This window comes from Leptidea sinapis, chromosome 1 (genome assembly GCF_905404315.1).
Source record: "Leptidea sinapis chromosome 1, ilLepSina1.1, whole genome shotgun sequence".
Classification (NCBI taxonomy): domain Eukaryota; kingdom Metazoa; phylum Arthropoda; class Insecta; order Lepidoptera; family Pieridae; genus Leptidea; species Leptidea sinapis.
This window is the reverse complement of record NC_066265.1, coordinates 21,554,689-21,574,401: the sequence shown is the minus strand read 5'-3', so window position 1 is coordinate 21,574,401 and position 19,713 is coordinate 21,554,689. Positions and strand designations below refer to the sequence as shown.

The 19,713-nt window shown below is 33.1% G+C and overlaps 1 protein-coding gene across 1 annotated transcript; it reads right to left on the bottom strand.

The window, feature by feature from the left end:
* Nucleotides 1–4,749: 4,749 nt before the first annotated feature.
* LOC126964888 (uncharacterized) lies at nucleotides 4,750–12,600 on the bottom strand. Its single transcript, XM_050808206.1, has 7 exons — nucleotides 12,011–12,600; nucleotides 11,079–11,257; nucleotides 10,906–11,007; nucleotides 10,488–10,625; nucleotides 9,955–10,038; nucleotides 6,755–6,911; nucleotides 4,750–5,250 (listed from the first exon to the last, which is right to left on the bottom strand). Exons 1-7 carry the CDS (start codon nucleotides 12,598–12,600, stop codon nucleotides 5,160–5,162), a joined length of 1,341 nt encoding a protein of 446 aa, XP_050664163.1. The 3' UTR covers nucleotides 4,750–5,159.
* Nucleotides 12,601–19,713: the final 7,113 nt, after the last annotated feature.

The following is a 19,713-nucleotide window of genomic DNA, read 5'->3' as shown; positions in this document are numbered from 1 at the left end:
TCGTGTATATCAAAAAATGACTTGACTTTGTTTGAATAAAAATTTAATTTAACTAAACCACTCAGACAGGGTTCGTCAGATTATTAAGAAAAGATTATGTCAATATTCCTAGGCTTATAAACTAGTTCATTGTAGTACAAAATTAAATAAATTCTTAATTAATATATAAATTCTAAATTATTAATCCATCTGCAAATCTAAGCAAGTTATAAACATTAATTAGATTCTCTTAATGACCTATCTCGGACTTATACCAATGCACAAGTGAGCCGTAATTTCAAGTTAAATCTAAGCTTGCTTAAATTTAAACTTGATACAAGATACGGACTTTGGTTACTTGAACGTATTTAGAATATTTGCTCATAATAACTATATTAAGTCAGCATTTAAAATGACAATATAAGATGGTTATACATTTTAATTTAGTTGTCCTTAAATACGCTTTATTAATAAATTTAAATTCTCATCGCAGCTATTTTATTATTGAGTAGGTATTTTGATTTTATAGTATTTGTTGTTAAGCGGAAATTATAATACACAATCTGTGAGAATATCGAGTTGTTGTTGTTTATGATGACAAAACAGACGAACGGACAGTTGAGTCTTGGTCTTTTATGACTCCGCAGTCCTTCCAAAAGGCTAATATAATATCACTTTAATACCAGTGTTATATTTTAATACGATTGCAGGGAAATTAAAATCTATTAAGTACTTATAATGATAAGCCAATGGGCTAAGATTATGGAAATAATTCGTTGCTCCACAGTACGGCTTCCCACGAACTTTTTACCAAGCTGTGGAATGAGCTTCCTTATGCAGTGCTCTCAAGAGCATACGACATGGCGACCTTCCAAAGAAGCTTGTACACCTTTTTACAAGGATGCTAAACCTCCAGTGATTCCTTTGTTGTTCAACAAGAGAATATGGGGGGAGATGGTGGGGGTGATCGTTCCATTTAAACGCGAGTTCGATCTGATTTAACTCGACTTAGCGTTGTGTAAACTGCCCTTTTTACCACTTACTTCTAATGAAGTAAGTGGTAATAGTAATCTATTGTATTGTTAAAAGATCTCGATGTAACATAAGTAATTATTTTCACGAAGAAAATTTTGGAACACAAAAATTAATGGGCTGAGCTACAAATATGTCAGCACAGCATAATTCATGGTGTTAAATAAGTGAGTACTTAAATAACTCAACCCCTGACAGAGCCTTGATGTTAATGAAAATACAACGAAATTCCGTAAGAGATGCCATTGTTTATGAAATTTAGTATTGGTATATATACTGCTGTTTTTCTATGAAATAAGAGATAAAGTGAACTGTTATATACACCCCTTGTATATCTTAAATGGACGGCCGGGTTTTTGTTCAGTTATACTGTGAATACTACTGAACCAATCAATAATACTTATAACGAAAGATGCAGCGTGTTTCGGAGAAGGTTTTAGTATATCACTAGCTGACCTGGCAAACGTTGTTTTGCCAAATAAATTATATATGTAAACCTTCCTTGACTTTCAACGAACCTATAACAATAGATTTCATTGAGATCGGTCGAATAGTTTAGTAGTTATTAGGGAACATACAAACATACATTTTCTTTTATAGATATATAGATGATTTGTTGGTGAATACATACTAAGCCCCTCTATTCTTTGACTCAGAAATACCTATATATTCAGTCATCAAATTTCATTACACATGTCAATTAATACAATGAGTAATTAATAATTATTTGTAGTTCTATATTCCATTATTTTAACTGAACAAATTCATTTGTCAGGACCTTGCTACCCTTAACATTCCATTTCATGTGACGATGATGTAACGATTCCCTGCAGTAGCAGATATCTGATTCTGAAAATCTTATTCGAATGAATGATACACGATGTTAGTGGATGAAAAACACACAAAATATACAAGAAATGTACTAGAAAAAAAATATTAGAAATGAATTGACGTGCTATAAACAACTACACTCACAAACGCCTATTAGAAGGTCGTCAAAATATGTCCGAGCGGCGTTGTATATACTATATATATTAATTTGTACAGATAACATCAAAACATTCATTCAAATTAAAACCTTATTTCGTGGCTGTAATGTTCAAAGTAGGTTACATACGCTCATTAGAAGCTCGAACGCGAACACAACGCAAGAACATTTTGTTAAAGCAATTGAAATAATCAAGTTACACAATTTTGTCGATTTAAGGGGGCACTTACCTGAAATACGACACCCCATCCTTTGGTTAGGATAACTCTGTCATTGCGTGGCGTTGTATTCAAAGCGCGGCCGAAACGTAACCTAACAAAGACTATACCTAATAGATGCGCAGGAAGAGTTTTGCTTCAGACAATTTATGAGCGTGGTTGTTGTGGTTGTCTCTATGTTATTATACATTAATCTAGAAATATTAAGAGTGCTATTTCCTTGTCACAGCTCTTCTCCCATCTATAATAATTTACAACAAATAAATTTACAGATACACACACATAAGAAGTTCTTGCTCTGTTCACTGCCTAAGAGTTTTCATATGTTTGTTCAGTGAAAGCTACTACCTATCTTCATTACTAGTATAACAGGAAATAGAGGCATTGAAATTTAGATTCTCAGATCGCAAAATGTGTCTAAATTTAATAGAAAAAGTAATATTTTTTCTTGTTTTATATTGTATTGAAATTTTATCTTTTTTTCTGTGAATATCTTTCCCTCTTACTGAGAATACAGGAAATAATTTTTGCCTGTGTTAAAACTGGAAGTAAGTAACAAACAAAGATTGTTATAAATACAAATGTCTCCTTAAATAGAATATTTTGTTAGTAATAATAAACAATTCTTTTATAACTTAAAGACATATTTTAAGTACACGGCCATAATGGTCGCTAGATTCATATTATTAGCTGTAAAACGTATTAAAAGATTCAGAATGTGTTTCAGCTGTTGGTTTTACGCAACTGGTAACTGATGATAATCATGAAATATCTAAAAAATCTATGTTGAATCTCACTCGAGTAACTAAAAGAGTTTTTGCTATTTTGGTAATAAATTTTGGATAACAATTTGTGTTATACGGTCTATGTTATATTTACTATTATATTACTTAAACTTTAATGTCATACCGCCTTATTCATAAGAAAACGCTTATCGAAGAATATATTAGTTAAAACGTGTTGTTGTTATAAGCCTATTGAGCGTTCGATAAAATTCTTTATACATAATCCTTTGATAAACCTCCAATAACTGATACGTCTCTATAGTACGCAATGTTGCCACTTTGTACAAAAAAATATGATTTTAACTGATTTAAAGAGAATCTGTCTATGGAAACAAGACATCTTTTCAATGTCGATGGTTTGTCAGCTGTCAAAGGTAAAAGTCTCATAAAAAATCACAGAGTAGAGATGGATACTTCTGTATTCGAAATTGAAAAACGAACATCTAATACGAGACAGCTGATCGATTTTGGCAATGTGTTTTACCATCGAGGGCTTAAAATAGGTTTATAGAAACATCCTATAACATAGTTAAGTACTATGAGTTACGTCAGCTTTATCGAAGAGATAATGAGCGTTTTAGCTCTAATATGCGATTATGAATACAATTTTTAACAAGCGTCTATTAGCGAGGCTTCAGACCTCCGATAGGTCATTATGAATAAGACCGTTAGTTCTTATTACATCAGAAATTAAAATGAGTTTAAAGCACATTGCAGACAACCTAACTTATGGTCTCATTCCTTGACAAAGAACGGAAAATGAGTTTCTATATCGGCTCTACTTGTTTTAATGTTTGCCACACGCAAGCAGGTTTAATTTTTAAATGCATCATCATTATTTAATTCTCAAAAGGGTATAATTTGAGCCCAAACAAAAGCAGGCAATATCGCTTATCCAAATGTTGTTTGCACTCTTATCTTTCACTAAAGGCAAATATAATAATTATTAGGAAACTTCAAATAACGAAGTAGAACTTCGATTATTGTCTTGGATCAAATATATTATTAGTGTCTATTTATTAAGATAACGAACGATCGGCAGACTACGAGTATGCTATGTTGTATGTTAATAAGGGTGTTAAATGTTAGATAATAACCAGTGGGAGACTCCTTTGCACAGGAAGCTGGCTAGATTATGGGTACCACAACGGCGCCTATTTCTTCAAACGAGACTTAAAATCTTATGTTTCAAGGAGACGAGGGCTATTGCAGTGCCGCTCAGAAAGTCCGGGTTTTTCAAGAATCCTGAGCGGCACTGCATTGTCATGGGCAGGGCGTATCACTTACCATCAACTGAACCTCCTTCTCGTCTCGTCCCTTATTGTCATAAAAAAATACTTTGGTTTCAGTATTTATGGCAAGTATAGGTAAAATATTATAGCGGTGCTTAAAATCCGCTTTTTTAGGATCATGATTTTATGTTTTCCGTCAGATGATCTTAATTCTGCATTCAAATATATTATATCAATATCAATATAATTAAAATAAAAGAAATATTGTGCTTTTTTGTTATATTCATACAAATATAAAGATAGGTATAATAAATAGGTAACCATACAACTATAAATGAATAAATCCCGAAATTTTGAAGGATTATCAAAGATGCACGATTTATATCCGAATTCCACTCAGAGGAAGTCCCATACAGACTTTAGTTTAATATGATTCTCTACATTAATTTTAATTAATTCAAACATACTATAAATAGTACCTGTGAAATGATGTTCGAAATAATAAAAGAGCATCGTTTTATTTAATGAAATATCTTTAATATTTCCACGTTATCATTTTAAATTTTTAATTAGGCTAATTTCCGAAATGGCTGGCCAATTTTTATAGGACTTTGTACTGGCAGATAGACATGTTCGTTAAATAGGGTAAAGTTATACTTTATGCAAAGGGTTATTTAGTACAGGTTTGTCATTCCTAGCATCTTCTTATTTAGATTTCTGTGATACAAACATATCAAATTTAATCTTTTATATTGAAATAGACAGATAAATTATCTTCATTAATTGTTACTTATACATTTATAATAAATATAGGTACCAACTTTTCCACTCAAACACTAATCCTTAAATAATTATCACTAGAGTAATTTAAGTCATAGATAAATATAAGAATAATATTTACAATAACAATCTAAACAATATTATACTATTTACAATCAGTCTTATCAGTGGTGTTTTCTCTCTCTTTACTTCTCTCTCCCCTGGTTTTGTCCTTTTTTTGTGCAAAGTAGAGCCACCTAAAATTAATTACATTTTTTAAATTTATGGCAAAAGCAACAATAATTATCGTAATATCATTCATTTATTTATTTATATTTGGTCATCCAGTCCTCGTCATAGCATGCGCAGAAATGAGTTAAATCCGTATTATAATATTAAAGGAATAAAATAAAAATCTAAGTGCGAAAAAAATTACATAGAATTTAAAGAACATGAGAATTCTCTGAACTCCCTCAACAATCTCCAAACAGCTCTTTTGAATTCTGGTCAACAAATACATTTCAATAAAATACAAAAAATATTTGTTGAAAATTAGGTTGTTGTTTTTAAACTTCTGTAAACACGTTGTACTGGAAAGTCGAAGGAACATCGGCATCGGAAAAAGTAGACAAGAAACATTTGAGATCTCATTTCATAATTATAACTGTTTTGAAACATGTTATTGAATGAATCATGATTAAATACCATCAATTGAGTGTCACAGAAGTTACTAAATGATTGAGAAATCTTACAGAATTGTGTAATTTTAAAGTATCGATGTATCCTTCCAATATTATATAAATAAAATGGCAGAGGCTTTCATTTATGCGCACTTCACAGAACAACTACTGGATAGTTTACGATTTAGTCTTCGAAGTTTTATTTCTCAGACACTTGGCCCTTAACAAATAAAATATTTCGATTTCTTCATTTAATTATATTATGGTTATAGTTATTAAAGTTTTAAGAAACAACACTTTTTAAAAGCACTCCATGCTCAGTCATTTGTGGACGAAGTCGTGGGTATCAGCTGGTCTTAAAATAAATGGACAGGTTTTTTAGTATTATTTATGAAAAAATAATACACTTTAAAGGTCACCTTACCTTAGGCTCACAAGACACAAGGGATGGATGGATTGATTCATACGACTAACAGCCGATTTCAATATCCAATATCCAGCTTAAGATTATATAATATTATACAATATCGACGACCGGAGGCTATCCCCCTCCTCCCTCCACTAGAATATGCCAGTGGTCCTTAAATAGATATTACCCTAGGGCACCGGCTCTACCAGAGTCGGAGAATCCCTCTCCGAGCATTCTCGCTGGGGCCGGCCGTCGTATAATGGGGAGGGTACAGAACCACGCATCTGTGATTCCTCTGTTGTTGCAAGAATTGTGGGCGGCAATGATCACTTAACACCAGGTAACCCGTACGTTCGTTTGTCCTCCTTTTCCATAAAAAAAAAAAGATTATTTGTCATTCGTATTTTTTTGTGAGAAAATGTGACGAGACCCGTAAAAGGTTCATCGACAATATATTTAGTCATGTTAGATGAGTTATTACGAAGACTTTCACACCGAAACACAAAAATGCTTAAACAAGCGCCACTGGATAACCTTTCTAAAAGGCCGGCAAAGATCCTGTGACTCCTCTGTTGTTACAAGAGAATGTGGGCGGCGGTGATCACTTAAAATCATATGACCTGCTCGTTTGTCCTCCTCGTCCATAAAAACAGAAGGCTACAAAATTCTTACCCAAGTATAAATATAGAAGGCACTGTAAGTGCAGCCCCCAGTAAGAACACCGCACCCGGAAGTACTTTAAATGTTGCGATGTAGAAACTTGAGTACAGAGGTCCGTATAGCAAGGGAGTCATTGCCTCAGCTAGGCCGAAGAGAGAGTTGACCTTACCTGTCAAGATATATACGTAATTGATGATACTTTCATAAAGAATAGCCATGCGATTGCAGTTTCGCTAAAATGTGTAAATTCTGTTTGTTTGAACAATGTTTATAATGTTTTCGAACTGTAAAATATATAAACCTAACTAATTTTATGATTTTGAAAGAGTACTCGATGTGAGGCCGAATTTGCGCCTTATATAGTCAGGCGAAACACTACATCACTGAATAATCCATTATTTAATGAAGTACTGTTTTGCCTTACTGAGTACACCAAGCTTTTTAGAGCCAGTTTGGCCTTCTCTTTCAAGATAGATAGAAATTTATATCTTCAAATTTGATTTACTTACCGCTTACCATAGATAGGTAGAGCTATAGAAAAAAGGACGAATTTGGGATCATTTTTTAAATCCAAGATGACCGCCACAATATTATGATTTCTACAATATGGATATCGTATCCGAGGTTCTTCAGGGTGCAGAAAACGAATTTGGGACCATTTCTAAATCCAGTGTCTATATGTGCCAATAAAATGTCACGAAAATGTGGGACGTTTTTATCCAAGAAGAGGGAGAGGGAGATTAAGGCGAGGTTTTCCCAACACTTTAGGCAAAACTCACTCGAACGTATTTATCTATAGCGGTACATATACGTTCGACACGGGCATGGCTGAGACAGTAGCCGAGCTATGCGGGTCAACGACACCAACCCGGAAGGACCGCGTTATATTTTATAAAAACGGTTGCGCAAGAGTACGAAATGCTGTGATATTTTTTTGCATTTTGAAGTGAAACTACTTTAGGCGCATAAGGGTATTTTTTTTTTACAAATTAAACGAAAAAGAACGTCACGGATATTTGAGACGTTTTTGTTTAAGGGAGAGCGATTGACACCGATTGAGGAAGAGTATTTTTTACTCTCGGTCTTCCCTACTAGCCTTGTATCGTGCAGGTTTTTTTTTAAATTCCAAGATGGCCGCCCCGCAAAATTTTGATCACAACATTATGGGTATCGTGTCCGAGGTTCTCGAAGGTGCAGAGAACGATTATGTGATCATTTTTGAAATCCAAGATGGCCGCCGCACAAAATTATGATTTCAGCAATATGGATATCGTGTCCGAGGTTCTCGAGGGTGCAGAGAACGATTCTGTGATCATTTTTGAATTCAAAGATGGCCGCCGCTCATAATTATGATTTCAGCAATATGGATATCGTGTCCGAGGCTGTCGAGGGTGCAGAGAACGATTGTGTGATCATTTTTGAAATCCATGATGGTCGCCGCACATAATTATGATTTCAGCAATATGGATATCGTGTCCGAGGTTCTCGAGGGTGCAGAGAACGATTCTGTGATCATTTTTGAATTCAAAGATGGCCGCCGCTCATAATTATGATTTCAGCAATATGGATATCGTGTCCGAGGCTGTCGAGGGTGCAGAGAACGATTGTGTGATCATTTTTGAAATCCATGATGGTCGCCGCACATAATTATGATTTCAGCAATATGGGTATCGTATCCGAGGTTCTCGAGGGTGCAGAGAACGATTTCGTGATCATTTTTGAAATCCAAGATGGCCGCCGCACAAAATTATGATTTCAGCAATATGGGTATCGTATCCGAGGTTCTCGAGGGTGCAGAGAACGATTTTGTGATCATTTTTGATATCCAAGATGGCCGCCGCACAATATTATGATGTTGTTGGGTGGGTGTTGAAATAAAATTGTGTGTTCACCGACACTCCCGAAAATCTCAAAAATGATACCCATATTGATTTTAATGAAAATATCACATCCGCCATCTTGGATCTTGAAATGGATGTCATATTTGTATTTCCACTCCCGAAAATCTCGACACTCCTGAAAATCTCAAAAATGAAAACCAATTTGATTTTATTGTAAAAGTCACATCCGCCATCTCGGATCTCAAAATAGATGTCATATTCGTTATTAACACTCACGAAAACAATAATTGACCCGTCTAGACATGTTCGTGGGATGACTGCAGGGAAGAGTTTCTTAACACTGTGGTAGAAGTGAAATTTCAACGGACAAAGCTTAAAAAAACCTATTTCAAAGCTTCCCGTCAATATTTCAAAAAGAAAATATTTCAATTAAAAAATAACATTCCATAAAAAAATTCCAAGAAAAAAATTCAATAAAATGTTAACAGTCATCATGTAGATTATAATATTGCAATATAAACTGTATAGCTATCATAGATACATTATGCATAAAAATCTTACGCTTTTTACTTTCTTACGCTCTGCAACGCCCCTTAAGGAACTTCGTTCCAAAACTCCTTTTTTAAAGTCGGTTAGAAAAATAACCCGACAACCCTATTGCTTCAATTGAGTGTGCGCACATATAGATAAGTATTTTATCAACAAGGCTTAGTTTCCGTACTGTGATACATATGTCTACTGTGCTTAGGGGCCTCGTCGATGCGCATGTCTGTGTGTGTGTGTGTCATTTCGAACGTTTGTAGGTAGTTTCCGTACTGGTACATATGTCTACTGTGGTATAGCCGTATAAATTATAAAAGTGAGTTTTCAAACACTGAATTTACTGAACTGATTTAATAAAACGAGTGTTAATGAATTATATTAATAAAATAATAACCATGATTGGTCGTTAGCGTTATCTACGGCCAAATGTCATACTGCGTTAATTGCGTATGATTATTCTCGGCTTCAGTATTTTAAAGATTATCTCATTTATAAACTGTACCATTTTTATGTATAAATTTTAGGTAGAACTTAAAATGAAGCACTATATTTCTTAAAATTATATTGCGAAAGTAAATTCAAATTCAAAATATTTGTTTGTCAACAAATAACACAGCCGTTTTGTCAAAATATAAAAAAAGAACGCGCGAGAGGGAGACGTTTATCAAAGACCGATCTTTCTTTAACTGTATTTAGCCTTGCGAGAATTTTAATATTGAGACGGTAGTAACAGATAGTTTGGAAGTTACCGATAAACTCTTGTAGCTAACCGAGTTTTACTGTAGATAGATTATTGAGACCGGCCGTTAATCTTAGCTTTGTACTTACCAATTTCTTCACTGTCAACTAGTTTAGTAGCTATAGCTCTCATTGCAATGAATGAAGTACCGTTTAAAATCTCCAGTAATGGTGCTGAAATAATTATTAATATATTTTAATTTAATTATCAATTATATTATCAATATATAAAATAGTACTTTTGAAAAAGGATAAGCCCATATTGCTGTGAATAAAATATTGAGAGGTATAATGATGAATGTAACCATTTTACAATCAACATAAGGGTATCTACTCACAAACGAAATACTCTACTTTAAACAACTAATTCTTAAACAATCCTGTTATTATAAAAGTTACGTAGACCAGATGTGATACAAATGCTCATGAAGTTAACTGAGGAAGTGAAGAGCCCCCATTTATAAATATAAAATCTCGAGGCAAATCAAAGTCTAGAGTCTCTAGGTTTCAGAGAATAAGTCAATGAGCAAATACCAACCGAGTATTCATTGAGTAGTAGTTATTTGAAAGTAAGTATTTAATTTACTGTGTCAATAATATGATTGTTTTTATATTTTACTCACCCATATAAATCTCAAAGTCAGTTCTTGCAAACGCGTAAGCAAACGATGCTGCTATCTTACTCAAGGAAGAAATAATTCCCAATATAGTATCATCAAGTTTTAAGTATTTACTAAAAAGGGATATTGAGAACGTTGTTCCTGAAAATTGAAAAAAAAAAAAAACAATTAATAAAACAAAAACAACTGTCGAGGAAAAGTTAAACACACCAATGCAAATAAACAAAAAGCACTAGTGCGGAAAAGAATAACTTTCCTCACAAAGTATATTAAATAACAATACTCAGTAAACTGAGTCAAAATTTTTAACGTACAAGTTAAGCAATTAGAAATTTGTACTTGCTTTCCTTTGTATCTCTCTCTTTCATGAACATAACAAACCAATTAAAACATAAAAAAAACTCAGAATATTTAAACATACCGATTAAGTTTGTGATCATGCTATACGAACACCACCAACTGAACTCCATCTCAGCCCAATTAAATCTATATCTAACAAAAAGATACATGATTGCAAATTCCCCTAAAAAGAACAAAATAAAAGTTATGCACTGCTTTGATAAGAAGTATAATTAAGTTAAGCATTTATTTTACCTTGAAGGGGTCCAAACACTACCCAAACTGATAATAAAAGAAGGCAAAGTCGTAGTCGTCTTTTTCTCGAGCCTGTTTTGAAAGCCACTGAGAATGTTTCTTTTGCTAAATTCAAATCAAAAAACTCGGTGAAAAAGCTACAGCAACCCTTATTGGACTGAAATAATAAGAATTTTGTATGTCATAAAGATCATATTCTCGCTTACAAAGAAAATAAGTTAACATCAAAGAGATTCAAGTAAAGATTCAAAGAAACCGAAGACGTAAGAACACGCTTTATTAATATATTGACTTGAGTCACATTCTACTGACAGGTCGTGCTTGTTGTTCGCAAGATTGTGGCGTTAAGTAAATAATCGTTAAAATAAAAATTCCTATTTGCAGGTTCCGATCTTTTAAGTCTCATTCCGGTAGAATGGCTGGAATTGGTATTTTTTATATTCGTAGTAATTTTATTTTACTTATTAATTTTTAATTATTAATTTGACACTTTACAGTAGTTCTAAGTAGCGCATTATCTGCCGTTAGATAGTTGAAATATGTTCTAATTATTCAAATACGTATTAATCAATTAGAATCTAAATATGGACATTTTTGCTTGGGTTTATAAAACTTCATATTGACAACTCTATAGTTAAACCTTGAATCTCTTTGGTTAACATTGATTTTAAAAATTTCATACCACTTTTTCCCTTTTAAATTCAGGATCACGAAGACAAAAATATCCATATAATATACTAAATAGGTATAGTGCAGCCGATACCGAAAATACACCATAATAACCAAACCATTTTAGCATTATTCCACTCAAAGCACTCCCTATTGGATAACCCAGAGATGAGCACAAATTCACGATACCAACCCTGTATGTCCTATCTTCTACTGTAGTTATATCACTAATATAGCTAAATATACCTATATAATTTGTGTACCATCCACCAGTAAATGCAGGAAATATGCATTCAGTTAGAGCTGCTACCTCAGCAGGCAATTCGTAAAAGAAATAGGTGTTAACAATAAATCCAATACAACTCATCATCTCTCCAAAAATTGGCATTAGGATGCAAGCTTTTCGTCTTCCAGTTTTGTCGCTCCAAGCTCCCACAAATAGAATTATTAAAACTGGAATAACTGTTTGTATAACATTCTTCCAAGCTTGTATACCAGCCATAACAGTTTGTACTTCCTCTTCATGTTTTGTGTAATTTTCAACGTTTCTAGCTTTTAATGCTTCACATATTTCGTTACTAAAATTTAAATTGACTCTACAAACTTTATCAAGATTTAGATTCTGTATTGCTAATGATGATAGCACACTGGGCATTATATAGCAAGCTAAAATTGGTTCAACAGATATATTTTTTATAACATGTTTAATTTTCTCAGCAAATGTTTGTTTTTCAGCATTTACTTTAATATTTTCAACGACATTGTTTACTTTTAAGGGAGAACTTTCTGTAACTTCTTCTTTATCGCCTTCTATTTTATAATTTTGAAGAACAATTGCTTCTAGTTTCGCCATTGTTGAAATAATAATATATTTTACTAATAAATTCCCAGATCACATTTCGAAATGCTTTCCCTCTATCATCTAATAACGGAATGAAGAGTTATACAAATAATTACATTGCTTTATTACATATAAGTATTTATTTTTCGCTTATAAGGGTACATTGTGACTTCAATATTGACAAAGATATTATTACTGATAATAATAGAATCGTCTTTAGTAACGTCAAGGTTCCTAATTAGATAATTATGTCTGCGTTTTATATGTAATTGCTCTTTTAATCTTATTCTATCAAATGAAGTCAGTTATTATAATTCGACTATATTGTAGTCAATGATTGTCTTCCAATACTTTTTGATTGATTTTGATAGAACTTATCTTCGAATAAAATATATAGTGAAAACCATAAACTTACAATATACTAGCGTAAAGACAAGAGAGAAGAACTAATAAAGCGTGCAAGAGAGAAGAACTAATCACTAGCTAACGTACACATTGAAAACATCAAAATTGGTCAGGCAATATCTGAGTATGAGGTGTCTGTACGCTAGTCTATACCAAGTCTATCGTTAAAACAATCAGTCAAGGATGTTTGAATGTTCAGAAGAAAAGAAAGGTCACATATCTATTTATTAACTGACTTCAAGAAAGGAGGAGGCTCTCAATTCGACTGTATTTTTTTATGCTTTTAACCTCAGAACTTTCGACAGGTGAATCAATTCTGATGATTCTTTTTTATTTAAAAACTGATGCTTCTCGTGTTTCGGTTTTGGTCCAGTCTTGATGGGATCTATGAGAAAACGATAGTCTTAAATTTGCATTAAGTATGTGCGCGACAAATGGACGAATAACTCAATAAAACGCCAACCAATTTCAATTTTTTTTATTGGAATGGATGCACTTCAACAGTGGTTTGATGAGAGTTTGGTGAGGTTCTGACAATGGAATCAATTACAAAGTAACGGAACGCTTCAATTCTTAGGAGCAAATTAACGATACTCAGCTAAACCTTTATATGCTATCCAGATATTTGAGTCACCTACCGTAACGTCGTTATGGTCAAGTAATTGTCGTAGTCGAATATGAGGATGAAGGGTGCTTGCGATCTGTGGCAGAATTTCTAACTCTCTGTAATCAAATTGCAATGCACTTACGATCATTGCTGCATTAGAAAGTTTCGAATCGTATAAACATAGTTATAGGTGAGATGTGCTTTAATCACACACGCGACGTGACGAGGCGAGAGGCGGGAGGACATTGATTCCAAAAATAACAATAATTGAAACTATTGTTATATCAATCAAATACATTTATTAGATTGTATAAAAATAAGCAATATTAATATACTTTTTAGTGCATATCTATTGTTTTGGAATAGTTTTTCTTGAAGTCGGTTGAGTTTTGATTAAAAAAAAATATCCAAAGATGTCAAACACACAAAAATTTGACCTGAGGGGCTGACAGATTTATATAGTATACAGATAATTTTTATTATTTTTATATTTCACAATAGAATAGAGCATTTACTATTGTGGCAAATTTTGTTCTGTACAAATATTTTGATTATATTATAGCTTTATTCGTTTTGGTGAAACATTGTGCCAAAAGTTATAACATTCTACCAAGTACCACCAAATTCTAAAAAGGCTTAGTTTTAATGAAAAAGTAACAAGAAATGCTTGCAAATTCATTGATTTAATTATCAGCTTCATTATTTTACAAATATTATTTATTACAACCTAAATAAAGTGATGCAAAAAAATTCTCAATGAACACAAAAAGTATCTAAGCAAAAAAAAATATTTAATTTTCAAAAACTGTTATCCAGTTAGTGAGTAACGTAGATTCATCAATGTACACATAGTGTAAGTAAATAAATAAAGGTATTATGCGAACATTGTTCCAATATTACTTAAAACTATAAACAACATTATATTTATTTACAACAATACACTGCTTATAACTTTACTTACAATATTTAATATGAATAATGTAAATAATCTATCAATCTATCTTCTATCTATAATCTATATATATATAAAACAAAGTCGTGTTAGTTACACCATTTATAACTCAAGAACGGCTAGACCAATTTTTCTGTTGTTTGTTTTTTTGGATTTCTCTTAGTCCGGAATAGGATAATAAGTAATAAAATATCGAAAAAATTACGAAAAAATATTGTTTTAAAAAAGAATTATTTTCTGATACATTTTGTATGGATTGACATTTTCATGACATCTCGAGAATAGAAAGAATTCAATTAAGTTTTTTGTTAGTTTCACGCTACATGAGTAATAAAATACAACTGACAGTGCACATCATGTTATTCAAGTTGACTGGTTGGTGTCTTTGTTTCAGGTGTGCGAGTGACTATTACCTTATTGTGCCGATATTATCATTAACAATGTCACGACTAAGACCATCAAATTATTCCTGACAAAGACGTAATGCAACTAGGATTCGAAACATTGCGAATGAAAGGACTGAAGAAAAGAACAGCGTTAGTATGGATCGAATATGGTGCTATGAATGACAAGAGCAAATATGGTGCTATGAATCACAAAAGCAAAGCGTAGCAGCCAGTAAAACGGATAGGCTGGCAATACGAAATCGTCCAGTAAAACCTCAGAGATCAAAAACTTATAGTTAATTTTCGACGTACCAGAAGAAATTTATGAAGTACTGATTTGAATCGAGCACCGTTTCGATACGATTGCAGTACTTATACTGTACTGTAGCACTGCTTGCATACTAGCTTTCGCATTGGGCCGATGGACGTTGTTTGCGAGTATTCTGCGGAGAAACGCAAGAATTGTGCTGCCATGTTCTAGAAAACACTCAAAAATACAATGTTTGTTTCTAAATGACCTCATTTGGGGCAGACATCTAAGAACAAGGATTTAATCCGACATTCAAGGTATTTATTTATTTACATACTTACACACAATACAGTAGAAGAATAACATACGTACTATACTTGTTCCTATTTATTGTGTATGCTAATTCTAAAAAAAGTGTTTATAAATCAGTAATACGGGCTTTGCTTTTGATATTGTAGATATAAGGACAGATTCACCATCATATTGGATTACTACAACCTCAAGAAGATGCACAGCTTAAATTTTTACAATTATACTTGATGGGCAACATGGAGAAATAACTTGACCGATGTCAAGAGATCAATTCAGTAATGATAAAAGCAATTCTTCAGATCTGCAGCAACTATTTAATGAACATTTCGCATGTCGAGTTAGCCCGCAAATCTTTAATTTCCGATCCGCCTCGCATTCGCCCTGACCATTCAAATCTTAAGGCCAATCCTTGTCCCTCTTCGAATACTGGTTTCTTATTTACACCTTTAAAAATCAGAACCGGCGGGAGAAAATTACCAATAGCGTTGCAACAAGCAACAACAGTAATTGTTTCTCCTTTTTCACCGGAAGTAACTGATTTAACTGCTTTAGCACCTTTCTTAGCTAATACCTTACCAATTTTATTATTGACTTGGAGACCGCTTTCATCCATGTTAAATATTCTATCTGGCTTATCCAGCAGATTATTCTCAGTTAAAATATTTGTTAAGAGTTTCAAAAAATTTGCAACTTCTGTTCTGTTGAGACCCTTCGCTCTTTTAATTGATAAACCCCCAGCTTGTTTCAAAGCTATTTCAGGAATTCTTTCAAGAAAGCTTTTTAACCATTGCGGTCCAGCCATTTTACTCTCATTATTAAAGTTGTGCTTTAATTCCAACTTTTCGGCAAACTGGTAAGCAAATTGGCGAATCACAATTCTGTCAGGAGGAAAACCGGCGTCTCCGAGCTTTAATATATAAGCTACCAGTCTTTTTTCATTCTCAAAGCCAAGAACAGGGTATTTTCCTAGAAAAGACAAAAAATCCAATAAGGTCAGATAAGAAGGTAGGTATGTAGATAGAATTTTGTATTTATACTCCTAGGTATTCACCTTTAAATCAAAAATATACCTTGAGTTAGCATATTTTGCTGGTTACTCTTTTCATAGCGTCTTCTTAAGGTTCGAGCGGATATTCCGTATGTTCGAGAAATTTCATTGATACCTTTTTTTTGTGTCTCAATTCTTCGAAGGCAAGTGCTAAGCTATCTTCTGTCCAGTTGATGTTGCGTGGCACCACGTCTGGTTTTCGCTTATATTTGCGAGGCATTTTGCTTATCTAGAATAAATATATAAAACTGTGAAGTAGATATATATTTAACTTACAACAAGTGAGAGACAAAGTAAATTCGAAAAAACAGCAAAAAAATAAAATCCGTCTTTGCTTCTTAAGAAATTTTTAATCACTCTAGGGGCAATCCTATCCGCTACAGTAAGTAGGGCGACTATCCTTTTTGATGCGGATACTTGCCCTTTTATTTGCGAAATAAATAAAAATTATTTAGCAATAAAACATAATAAACAATGTAATTTAAACTCTAATGCATGCAAAGAAACTAAAAGTTGACTGAAACCACGATCAGTTATAAAAATATTCAATAGAAATTACTTACCAATATAATTATGACGCCCGTCAAAGTTTCGCCGCGGAAGATTTTTGCTCACACGAACAAAACACGGGCGCCTATTCCGATTACTTACGCGGCATTGAGGCCTGCGGAGCGGTCACTACTTAGCGCCAACACAACTTATAATCTTAACATAGTTTATTAAACACCGGGGCATGTATCCGTCCTTTACCCTATTTATATATTATATAAATGAATTGCTGTTCGTTAGTCTCGCTAAAACTCGAGAACGGCTGGACCGATTTGCCTAATTTTGGTCTTGAATTATTTGTGGAACTCCAGAAAAGCTTTAAAAGGTGAAAAAATAGGAAAATGCAGCTAAATTAAATAAAAACAACAAATTTGTTTTTCCTTTGATGTGTCCATACATAATTTCTATGAGAGAATTTATTGACGCACGGTTTGACAGTTCTGCTGTGAATGTTCATATAAAAACATTATTTATATATTATATACAGAACAACGTCTGTCGGGTCAGCTATTACTTAATAAAATAATTAAGATGTAATAAAAAACTGGCAGCGTTTCCGCGTTGAACACGTACACGTCAGCAGATCCGTTGGTTTGCCGCTAACTTTACCAGTACTTTTACCAGTGGGAGGCTCCTTTGCACTGGATGCCGGCTAGATTATGGGTACCACAACGGTGTCTATGTATGCCGTGAAGCAGTTATATGTAAACATACTGTGTTTCGGTCTGAAAGGCGCCGTAGCTAGTGACTGGACTGAATTTTTGGGAAAATGAGACTTAACATCTTATGTCTCACGGTAATCTCTACTCTCACGAGCGCAATTGAAATGCCGCTCAGAATTTTTGAGTTTGTCAAGAATCCTGAGTGGCACTGCATTGTAATGGGCAGGGCGTATCAATTACCAACAGCTCAACGTCCGGCTAGTCTCGTCTCTTATTTTCATAAAAAAATTGGTGTTCCCAACTTTATGCGTCATTATTTTACAATAATTTGTCCATAGTGTAATGTGCATATTTGTCTAAAATAAGAATCAACCATTTTCTTACCAATGCTTCTACTTTTCTTAACCATCGTAGACAAATCTTCAAAAGGCTTGGTCGTTCAGGTTCAAAGCAATATATCCAAGTTTCACGACCGGTGACAATATAACATATAGTCATATAACAATAATATGTCGTAACTACATTGTCAAAGCCATGATATTAAAATAACACGGTAGATTGTCAATCGACTTCCTTTCTTACAATTTAACGGCCTGGTTTCAGTGACATTGTAATGTCACGGGCGCACTATAGTGATATTATCACAATAAATCTAGTTATATCACGAATCTATTTATAGCTGTGTGGGACGTCGAGCGTTCTCCTTGATAATTTTTTTTTTCATACGCAATTTGCAAAACAATAATAGTAAACTTTGGAGCGTTGATGCAATTTTCCGTCTGAAATTATTGTTGAAATAGTAGTGAACAAGGGCCGATTCGGTTCTGCTTGTTGTGATAAACAATGTAAATTTGTTTTTAGGACCTACTAGTGAACAAGGATCATTTCGTTTTGATGACAATCAGTTTATTACTCTAATGTATAATAACTAAAAAAGAATGACTATACAATAAATACAAGAAACGATCAGACCAATCAGAGACGGCCTCGTAAACTAACGACCAGTAAAATTGTCAAAATATCATTGTCTTACAATATCACTATAGTGTACCCGTGACATTACAATGTCACTAAATCCAGGACGTTAAATTGTAAGAAATGAAGTCAAATGGCAATGACTTTGACAATATAACTGAGACATAATATACAGTTCAAAGCTGCTATGTTTCACTGCGACCAATATAATGTACTGTAAAACTCACTATTAAGTTATAGTTCACCGCTAAGATTGATTATTTTCATGAATCTTATTAACATATTTTTTGCAGTGAGTTGACGTATCTCAAGTGGTTAAAGAATTTATCTTCTCAAAGAAATCCTACATTTATGTATTCAATAACTACATTCAGGATGTATGTGTAATTAACTGTAATTTAGAAACATATTTTTAACTTCTAAATACTATTATTTATTGTAATGTTTGGGAAATAAAGTTATTATTATTATTATGTGTATCGCGGTTTCATCTGCACTATTACAGAATTAACTCACTCTACAATATCTAAGAAGAAGGATAAACAATTATTCCCTAAGCCCTAGTGCGTCTCGAGTTGTCTTTTAGATCTGGTTCCCAGAGTGTTGCTCTAGAGCTTATTACATACATTCTTTTATAAAGTGTTGATTCAACAAGATTCCACGACAAACAGAGGGGCTTAGAGACGAATTTAGTGCTTTTGGCACCAATTATTGCAAGTTGGTGGTAACATTCAATGATATCAACGATCATAACGTTGACATTTTTCACGACACGTTTAAGTCATTTAGAAATAAAGTTTTAGAAAAAATAACGACCACGGTAGATAATAGTTTGTATTAGATTGTTAATGACTTATTAATTCTTACATTTATTTTTTGTAATTCCACACTTAAACTTTATAATTATTTACATTGTATAGTTTCTAGATTTAAGATTTATTACTAAGTTACTTAATTTTTTTCATTATTAAAATGCTGA

Coding starts and splice junctions, on each gene's coding strand:
- LOC126964888 (XM_050808206.1), bottom strand. CDS start 12,600: ATGGCGAAACTAGAAGCAATTGTTCTTCAAAATTATAAAATAGAAGGC. Junction 11,258..12,010: donor CCTGCATTTACTGGTGGATG/GTACACAAATTA, acceptor ATCTTTATGACA/TACAAAATTCTTATTATTTC. Junction 6,912..9,954: donor AGTTGACAGTGAAGAAATTG/GTAAGTACAAAG, acceptor ATATCTTGACAG/GTAAGGTCAACTCTCTCTTC.